The sequence below is a fragment of the Aethina tumida genome, chromosome 1 (genome assembly GCF_024364675.1).
Source record: "Aethina tumida isolate Nest 87 chromosome 1, icAetTumi1.1, whole genome shotgun sequence".
NCBI classification, from domain to species: domain Eukaryota; kingdom Metazoa; phylum Arthropoda; class Insecta; order Coleoptera; family Nitidulidae; genus Aethina; species Aethina tumida.
The window spans coordinates 2,795,616-2,805,764 of NC_065435.1; the positions used below are offsets into that span (position 1 = coordinate 2,795,616).

At 30.0% G+C, this 10,149-nt stretch overlaps 1 protein-coding gene across 2 annotated transcripts; it reads right to left on the minus strand.

Moving 5' to 3' along the window:
• Positions 1–558: 558 nt before the first annotated feature.
• Positions 559–9,821, minus strand: LOC109608318 (solute carrier family 41 member 1). Of its 2 annotated transcripts, none has more exons than XM_020024736.2 (8): positions 9,688–9,821; positions 6,624–6,743; positions 3,790–3,903; positions 2,068–2,586; positions 1,861–2,007; positions 1,657–1,807; positions 1,362–1,567; positions 559–1,302 (listed from the first exon to the last, which is right to left on the minus strand). In XM_020024736.2, the coding sequence occupies exons 3-8, from the start codon at positions 3,899–3,901 to the stop codon at positions 971–973; spliced, it is 1,467 nt and encodes a 488-aa protein (XP_019880295.1). In that variant the 5' UTR covers positions 3,902–3,903; positions 6,624–6,743; positions 9,688–9,821; the 3' UTR covers positions 559–970. The 2 variants fall into 2 exon arrangements, with proteins under 2 accessions (XP_019880295.1, XP_049819984.1); XM_049964027.1 differs by lacking the exon at positions 9,688–9,821 and adding an exon at positions 6,801–6,820.
• Positions 9,822–10,149: the final 328 nt, after the last annotated feature.

Consider the following 10,149-nt stretch of genomic DNA (forward strand, 5'->3'; position numbering starts at 1 on the left):
AATGCGTTTTTTGAAAATATATATATTTTTTTTTTAAATGCAAATATTCAAATATTACTGGTCAAAATAAAACATTCACTGCTAAAGAGGCGCAATATATTATTTATTTATTTTAATTTATTATTTATTTTTGTTTATACTGAAAAATGACCTTTATTTTTTATTTATTTTGAAATATCAGTCGATGAACTTAGTTCATTATAAACAAATTTGTAAAATCCGGGTACTGATCAGTGGTTTTTTCTCTGTATTCTTGTTATCTCTGATATTACTTATTTAACAAGTAAATTACAAAAAATAAATTGCATGCCTGCGCCATCAACTACACGGTAGCTAAACTAAGACCACAAGGGGTCCGTTTGGAATAGGCTTCTGTCATCAATATCCTACAAAATTAATTTTCAATAGTATTTTTAAATTACCATAAAACTCCGCAGTAAAAAAATATAATTTATATTATCAACAACAGACAACATTTCATTTTTATCATTTACTAAAGTAAATGCATAATTTAATTTTCGGTACATTTTCAAGGAGCTATTACTAAAAAAAAGTCGGTTAAATTCAAATGTTTTATTATAAATTATAACATACAATTTGCTATAATACATAATTTGTTAATTAAATAATAATAATAATAAAATACTATAAAATTTGTACATAGTTTATATAACATTAAAAATAAAACTGTGAGGTACAATACCTTTGATAGTATTAATAAAATCTCACTATATTTCTTATAGTACTAATAATGCTTTGGCAAAATCATCAACTAATTTACTTATTGTAATAAAGTTGCAATCTTGTATTGCTCACTGAGTATGTTCTAACAAGGAACCATTTGGCAATAATCCTCTAATTTTTGAGGATGTTTTGTTCTCACTGGCACTCAACAAATTTGATAATATAAAGCAAATCTTAATCACAATATGAATACATTGATTTGGTTACAATAATACTGTTATAATAACTATGTTACAATATCATCGTCCTGATGTATTGCTCGTAAGAAAATGAACGCCAGAAGTAACAAGCTGGATCCGAGCAAATCACCCAGAGAAGTGAGATAAGGGATTGCCGAGTTGTCTGGATCTATTTTGTGCACCCACATTGTGTGGATCATCAAATGGGCAATATACAGTAACAACATGATCTGCAGAAGACTCACACTTAAATACGAGGTAACGAAATAGGCGCTGACTGTTACGCCACCGCTTGACAAAGCATCAGCCGCCAGTACGAATATAATCTGTCCAGGGATCGACATCAGAATCAAAATTCTGGCTGACTTTGCAGGAAGAACTGTAAATCAAAAGGTGAAGTTGTAGTGCAAAGTGTAGGGTTGTGAGTTGGGGTCTTACCTCCGGCAATAAGTGCAGTCCAAGGGGCAACCCATTGTTTGGTGTGTGGGGGGATGACGCCTTTGATGGAAGTCTTGTGGAGCATGGTTGATATGCGACTGGACTGTACTGATACCAAGTTGCCACCAATGCCGTTGATTATAGGTTGGAATACCACGAAGTTTGTGAACTGGTCGACTGCCTGGTCCAACACCAAACCACCCATACTGAAATTACAAAAACAAGTTAGAAATGATCAACAAAACGTTGTATGATTTAATTAATAATTTGCTTGTATGGTCTTGTGCTGACTTACCCACTGATGATAAGGGCAGTGAGTACTGGCGTCCAACCGCTGGTAAGTATTTTTTTGGTGTAGTCGTTCCTCCTGACGAAGAACAACCAGATTGGCAAGATGACAAACCAGTAGGCACCAAGAACGAGGAACAGTAGCCAAGGATAAGTTTCTAAACAATCCCAAGGTTAATATGTGTTTATACGGTTTAATGCTTGAACATACCATGGATTTCATACAACAACTTGGACCACAACGAAAGGACGGTGATGGAAACAACGTCTCCAATACTGGCAGCAAATGGGGTAGCCACGTTGTCCGGATTCAACTTAAACCTCTTGGATATAAATATGACTGCTATCAATACAAAATCTGCAAACAAATAAAAGTTTGAAGTTGCTCAAAGGTGTTAAATTGTGAAGTAGTACTAACCAAGAACAAAACAAGAAAGGGTGGCTGTCAGGGTGGCAGACGCAGCTAATAACATGGCATGTTGATAGTCCCACGTTCCATTGGTAACACCAGATACAGTGATGGCAAACACAGACACGCAGCAAGACGCCACGATCGCCTGGATCTGGACCAGCCCTATGTTACCAAAAATGATCTTTAAAATTTCCTTCCTGTCCTTCAAGTTTCCCAAATTCGCTTGCGTTGACAACCTCGACGCCAGGCACATGTCCAAGTTGCCCTTCAGCCCCAGCAAAGCCGGGACCAATATGTACAAGGCCTTTATTTCTTTGAACACCTGATAACCCTGCACCGTGTCGAGGACGATTCCTGCGCCAATCGTGCCAATTCCTGCTATCATGAAGGGGATGAAGACCTGCAATGTTACGTTGTACCATTTTTCCTTGTCGTAAGTCTTCTGATAGCTCTCGGTCTCGCTGCTTTGCGACACGATTGACTCAATGGACTTTCCATTTGAAAGAGATTCAACTTTACCAACTCCTAAATAAGGAAATAAATTTATTTTAATAATTGTGGTGAACAATTATAATTGTAACATGTTGCTTGGAAAACAATTTCAGTCCGGAAACTTTAGGTCCTTGCAAACATAGAACGTGATAATTTAGTGTGATTATACTCATGTCGTGAGGCAATTATATTAATTAAATGTTATTATTAACATTGTGCAGTGATTTGGTAAATATTGCTGCTGTCATAATATATTTAAAAAAATGAATGCGTCATTACTCAAAACAATTCCCGACAAATAAATAAAAAAAATTCTGGATTCTTGATAAGATTAGATAATATTACCTGAGGTTATGTATGGGGTTCAATGTCAGAAAAAATAGTTTAAACAAACATTTGAAAAAGCCTCAACGTAGATAAAATTGTGGTTGTTTATCAATTAAATTACAAATTATGCCGTAATCTTCCATTCCGATTCTGTACGGTATTAAAAATACCAATTATCAATAGTTATCTGCCATTCTCATTGTAAGTGGCTTTTTAAAAAAAATATTGTCTCAATGTCAGCAAATTGTAAGAATTGTTGTTGAAAATCCGCACACTTATGCAACTAATTTTAACCGTAGACGAAAATCCTTGAAATGTTCAAATTATTCCAAAGAAAACGAATCTGCCAATTAATTTGTTCATTTATTTTTTAGACTTTAGAATTTTTTACGTCACCGACACTGTGGCAACCTTCGCTGCGTCGGAAAAAAAATTATATCGGAAATTAATGAGCATTTTTTTCGGCGGCATAATCCCATTTATTGATTCTTAATTAACTACAGGTATCTTAACATAAACATTTGGTTTGTGTTTGTTTTAAACTTGAATTCATTGATTAAGTAACTGTGAATAGTTTTTTTTTTATTTCTGGGTTGTAGGCAGGATCATTGACTTTTCTGTATTTCGGATCAATGAAAATTATCTTTGTTTATGATTCACCCACTAATTATGTTGTTATTAAATCTACGTGTGTGAACCAAGGTCCATCAAAAATCCTCCGAATATTAAAACAATAAGATCAGTAAAATTTCCACGGATCTAGAAAGTACCCAGAACAATTGACATAACACAGTAAAATTGCCTAACAATTTTTCGTATTTACCAAATGTTTCGGCAACTTTTACGCACCGTTTCGTTTTCTTTGTACTTATTCGTGTATGACGACCGCATAACTGTCCCGGCACTTACCATTTTTATAATTATTATTCTTGCACGCATCATCCAAACTGATTATGGTGGAAACTGTGAGTTGATTCATTTGACTTTGGGACTCATCCTTTTCCGAGCCTGGGGCGGCCATTGCTGTTCACAAAAAATACATTTATCATTTATGTGAGTGAACAATTGAAACGCACGAAAAAAAAAACATGAAGTAGAGAAAGTAAGAATGGAATTGTAGAAAGTCGAAGAAGAATTAAAAGGAGGCGAACGACTAAAAAAGGATTTACGTAATGGTTAATAGACGAAAAGTGTCGAAAATGAAAATGTCGAGTGGAGGAAGCCAATTAAAATATTGGGATTTATCTGTGATTTCTCGGAACTAAATTTGATTTAATGTACAACAATGCTTTATAAAAACTGAAGTACTCACGTAGTTTCTATTTGATAAATCAATTCAAATTAATTAAAAGAAGTGATTAATCAATTATGGTGAATCTAGATTCTAGATTAAGTTTTACAATATCAAAGGCATTTAAAGGGTAAGTGTAAGCGTATAATCGAGCACGCTTTTAATTATTAAAATTGAGTAGTATTGATCAGATTTGAGAACTTTTTCACAAAATTAGATATCAAAATACATCAACATAATTTGCTAAATAAAATTGAACCAATAATACAGTAAAAAACCTCAAATATATTAGTTCCTTTGTTAAATATATCATTTTTCAACATTATTGAGTATTTTTTTACATAAAATTCAATAATAGAGTATCACATTTAATGCATAAAAGAAATATCAGAATTTTCAGCACTTTTACAAAATTCTGTGTAAATTAATAAATTTTCAGTATTTTTTTAACATTTAAATAAAATTGAACAATTTTATACAAAAGGGATTATTAAGTTTATATTGAACTTGAGCAATATTAATAAAAATTTTTATAAAAATGTTAAAAATAATAATTTTTTTTTAAATAAAATGCTATGTTCATAAAAATAAAAAATTATATATTAAAATGAATAATAATTTAATGATTCTTCTTTCAAAATATTTTGAAAATTAAATTTGTATAATTTTAAACGAAACAGAAACTTATTTTCAAAATATATATAAATGTAAAAAATTATTTAATATTTTTTTTCAAAATATTTTGAAAATGGTCTATTTTAATTATTTTTAAATTTAAATGAAAAACTTCAAACAAAATTGAAAAATTTTTATTAAAATTGAGATATATTTAATAAGAAATACATAAAAAACTATGAAATTATAAAATAGTATGTTCAAATTACAAAATTGTAAAAATGAATAAATCTTCAATGAACTGACATTTAATTAAAATTGAACAATTAAACGAAACAGAGTATTAAATTTTTATCGACATTCAACGTTTTTAATTGTCATTCATATGAAAAGTGTAAACAAATAATAAAACAACTCCCTTTTAAATAAAACAGTTTGATCAAAAATTAAATATAAAGTGGAATAATTCTTTGTTAATTAATAATATATATATTTTTTATATAGAAATTTAACATTTTTAATGACAATTTAAAAAATATAAAAACAATTTTTCTCAAAATATTAAATTACTTTTTTATATTTATTAGCTTTTAATAAAAAGAGTATTATTTAATTAAGGGGGACATTTACACAAAATTTTAATAAATATAATTATTAGAATTATTAATTGTTTATCGAAATTTAAACTTTTCAGTGAAGATTTGTATGAAAAATACAAAAAATTATAAAAGATAAAAATTTTCATAAATCTAAGCAGTTTCTTTTTAAAATATTTATCATTATTCTATAAAAGAAGCTATTCATTTAAATTAAGTTATTCTTAAAAATTATGAGTATTAAATTTTTGTAAAAATTCAGCATTTTCAATTAAAATTTATATGAAAATTATAATAAATAATAATATATTTTTGTAATTGTATATTTTTAAATCTATTTTTATTATTATTATTATTATTAAGATTAATAATTCTTTATTGAAATTGAACATTTTTAATTTGCATGAAAAATAATAAAATATAAATAATGGAAAATTTTAAAAAATCTGAACAATTTTTAAAATCATGAGCAGATTTTCAAAATATTAAGTTATTTTTTAAAATATTCATTAATTTTCTATAAATGTGGGTATTTTTTTAAATTAATTCTTAAAATGGAAGGGATTATTACATTTTTATAGAAATTCTATATTTTATATTAAAAATGTAAAAAAAATAAAATACAATTGTTAGAATTATTAAAAATAATGAAATATAAAAATTTTACAGTGTTAGTCTGAGCATTTACTAAAATTAAAAAAAGTGAAATATTTTAAATATATTAAACTATTTCTTTAAATGTTGATTAGTTTCCAAAAAATGTAATTATTGAATTAATATCTTTATATTTTCTGAAAAAAATTGTTTTAATATAAAAAAATTGAATAATTGTATATTTTATAAGATAAAAAATTATTTATTTTTAAACAGAATAGTATCTTTAATGGAAATGGAAATAAAATATAATTTTTGATCAAATTTTCAAAAAATTTTTCAAAAAAATTCATCAATTTTTCAATTAACTGCTGATTTTTTGAAACAAAATTTGGTACAGTAAGAAAGTACAATAAGCAATAAGTTAATTAAACAACATTTAATAAAATTATACGAAACACAAAACCCTTATAATAAATATAAAACCTTTTAAAAAATTTAGAAAAATGGTGGAGGAGCACATATTGCCGAAATTCTAATTACACTTAATAACAGAAAACAACCAAAATACGATAATCAAAATATTTGAATAATAACCAAATTTGGACACCAATTATGTCTAATTACTAACAACAAACAATACTCACTGGATGTAACGGATGAGGAAGGAATTGAAAGGCTGGATACCGCCGAACGAGTTGCTTTCAATCAACGAAAGAATATTTTGATTTGGATACGCCCTCGGTGACCATCCAAATTGGATAAATCTGTAACAAAACCGCACTCAATTCACACGTGGTTTAAAATTAATATGAAAATAATACATGGATATAATCATGCACATCATTTAACTTGTAATTTTGGTACGTAATCGTTTCGGTTGAGTTTGTACCTGTGTGCGAATTACTGATAGACTGATTGATAAAGATACGTATGTCTGATAGATTGTATTAAAAAGTAAAATAGTACAAATAGACAAATCGGGAGCTTAGAATGGTTGTGACGTATAAATGGGTTTGTGCACACGTTATTAAATTAGCAAACAATCACAAAATAGTTCTTTGATTAACATAGAAATTGTTTGATGAAAACGTCAAACACGTGAATCACTGATGTGATATCGGTTTGTTTACTGGTTATTTGGGAGACGTTAGTTATTTGTCCCAATCTATGTTAGATCGTTCACTAGTAACAACGTCCCTGGATTATGCATGTAATTGGGTACATAAACAATTAAAATCGTCGAGATTCAAGTGTCACTTCAAGGAAATTTTCGCACCAACTCCAAGCAAAAAAAAAAAGCTCAACCTAACGTTAATGTGAGAAGAATTCGATTGTTAATACGTTGTTTATTTGACAAATGGTCGTGTTAATGAATCGGAATTGACTTGCACTGTTTGCCCAAGCAATATAAATTATTTTCCGAAATATTTCAATAATTTCGATGACACAAATACACGTATCAGAGGTCGGCCGTTTCAAGGCGAAAGATTACCGGCGTACCGCTTTTTTTTTTCACAACGGAAAATGCAACCCAGCTGAATCAGAAAATTTCTATGCAACGGAAATTTCAGATCACTATTATTTATCGTTTTAATCATACAACTTGGAAGCGGTCATTACGGTGTAAACTGTTTGTTTCGCAGGAGTTCAAGACTGAATTACTTAAAATTGTGGAAAAACACTCGATCAAATATGTGGGACACGGAAATTAATGTTGGCCACTTTTAGATTTCGACCATTTGTCCGTTAAGTGAAACAGTGGGGTTGTGTTAAGTTGGTTTCTTGTTTCATCGCCGCATTGTCCAACTATTGTTTGTCTGATATTTAGCTAAGTTACGGAAAACAACGATAAGATTTATTGCCGTTTTGTCGAATTAAAATAAATATTGACACAGTAAAAAAATACTTCTAACAACCCATTCTATAAGTCACAACTTGAAAAACACATCTGTCCCCAGTTAATCTTGTACAGACTGTTGAATAATAAAAAACGTTCTTACCTTACAGATTACATGGTAGTCTTACCACTGATTAAGTGATTAATAACAATTAATATTATATATATCAATAGATAACGTTATCTTAGTACATTTCTAATAGATTAGTGCTTCGAGTAGTTGTATTACAAAAAAGAAAGCGTAGCCAAGAACCGTCTGCAGGCCGAGTTTTCCTGCACAATTTGTGGTTTGGTTGTTTTGATTTTTAATGGCTTTAAACGGAATAAAAACCGAATTAGAATTGCTGCATCTAAATGTCCGGTGATTTTTCTTATTGTTTCAGTTGCACAACACCATTAATATTTATGTGCAGTACCCGGGAAAGCCGACATTCGATTTTGACTTTTCCCAATCACCATTCAAGACACACACACACACGCGCGGGGCGTTACGTTATCGCCGTTCTTGAAATTTTTTTAGTCACAGATAAGGACTATTAATTCGAACAAAGCCACGAAATAGTGTCTCCGCGTTTCCCCACGTTAACCCGTCGCCATGGAATATTTTCCATTGAGGAGCTTAACGGGGAATTCCTGGTTTTTCGAGAGCCCACTCTCACATCCGTGAAATATTAACGATCTTTTTTTTTTATATATATATATATATATATATATATATATATGTGTGTGTGTGTGTGTGTATATAATTAATGATCTAAGAATTGCGGATTAAACTAGTTAATCAATTTACATTTTGAGGCCAAACTTTGGCCACTTACGTTTACCCTTTTGACAGATATTACGCAATAAATTAGTTGCTAATTAGGTTTTTTTGTTAATTTGGAAGATAAGAGAGTTGTCAGCTTTTGGATTAATTCGTGACTTGGGCGTCTGTAATAAGGTTTTATTAATTTCCTGAGGTACTCCATTACAATACAAAGTAAAATCTAACAGATATTAAACAATTGTTTTATTATTCAGAATCACGATTTTCTAATTATTGTTTATACTTCCACCATTAAAAAGAGCAATATATCGTGCCAGTAAAGATAATTTTAATAATTTTTAAAGTAATGACGTCACATTAACAATTTATATATTAAATTAAAAATTGCCAACCGATAAACTAATGCAGTTTGTTTAAATGTTGAAAACAATACACACACACACACACACACACACACGTAAATTTATGATTCGACATAAAAAATGTAAAATAATTAATATTATCTTAAAAGCATATATTACAACTGACCTCAGAATATTGTTTAATTAATAAATACTGTATTAAACGGCCCGGATTTATAAACCTTATTAAAACAATAATTTGCATATAAATTGTGACAAAACGTGGCTTTGTTTAAAGCTCAAAAACCATAAATTATTTCCTCACATATTTTATTACATTTATTATTCCGAGGGGGGTCATTACCATACATTTTTTTATTTGCACAAAAATTTCCATTTACTTTGTATATATTAAAATATTTGTTGTCAACGGCCACTTTATTTATAAATAAGTCTTTAACAAGGAAAACAGTTCGGGTGTTCATTAATCGTAACGCCCCCGACAGTAACACAAAAAAGTGCTAATTAAAAATTATGATTAACATGTAAATTGTACATTTTCTAATTCCGCATGGTCCACCATCTCACATTCCTCATAACCCCGTTATTTACAATCCAATTAACAATTTTATTAATATTATTATTAATTTTTTTGGGGGGGGCAAAAGCGATTTAATTAATTGATTTATTATTAATCGACTTACTTGACACAATTAATAACACAAGCCAGCTTTGATCACAATAAGCACTGTTCACCGGGTCCCAAAGTTGAAAACGGATTTTTCACGGAGTGCGCGTCCGCCGTCCACTGAGTTCGTAACTTACTTGTCACTCAAACGTCTCAAACCGATAATTTTACAATACAGGTGCAGAGATAGTGCGATGGTTTTCGGGGTGGGGACCGGGCGGACTCTCCAACAATCTCCAACGTACAATATCGACGATTAATTAATTAATTTGTGTGGTTTTTTGTTGTTGTATTGTAATCTTTGATCGACCGATTGATCGACGACCGTCCGGATCGGGTGGATCATAGACGCGGTCCGGAGACGCGGAGTTGTAAATAAATAAATAAATAAATGAATAAATGCAAATAATTGGAGCCGTCGTTATTAGCGCCGTGTTTATCGTGGAATTTGTGACGCACGTTTCGGTTTTTTCAGAGC

Excerpts from the sequence above, each read along its gene's own strand:
- LOC109608318 (XM_020024736.2), bottom strand. The coding sequence starts at position 3,901 with ATGGCCGCCCCAGGCTCGGAAAAGGATGAGTCCCAAAGTCAAATGAAT. Across the intron at positions 2,008-2,067 it reads CCTTTCTTGTTTTGTTCTTG|ATTTTGTATTGATAGCAGTC; the intron begins GTTAGTACTACT and ends ATTTGTTTGCAG. Across the intron at positions 1,303-1,361 it reads GACTGCACTTATTGCCGGAG|TTCTTCCTGCAAAGTCAGCC; the intron begins GTAAGACCCCAA and ends TTTGATTTACAG.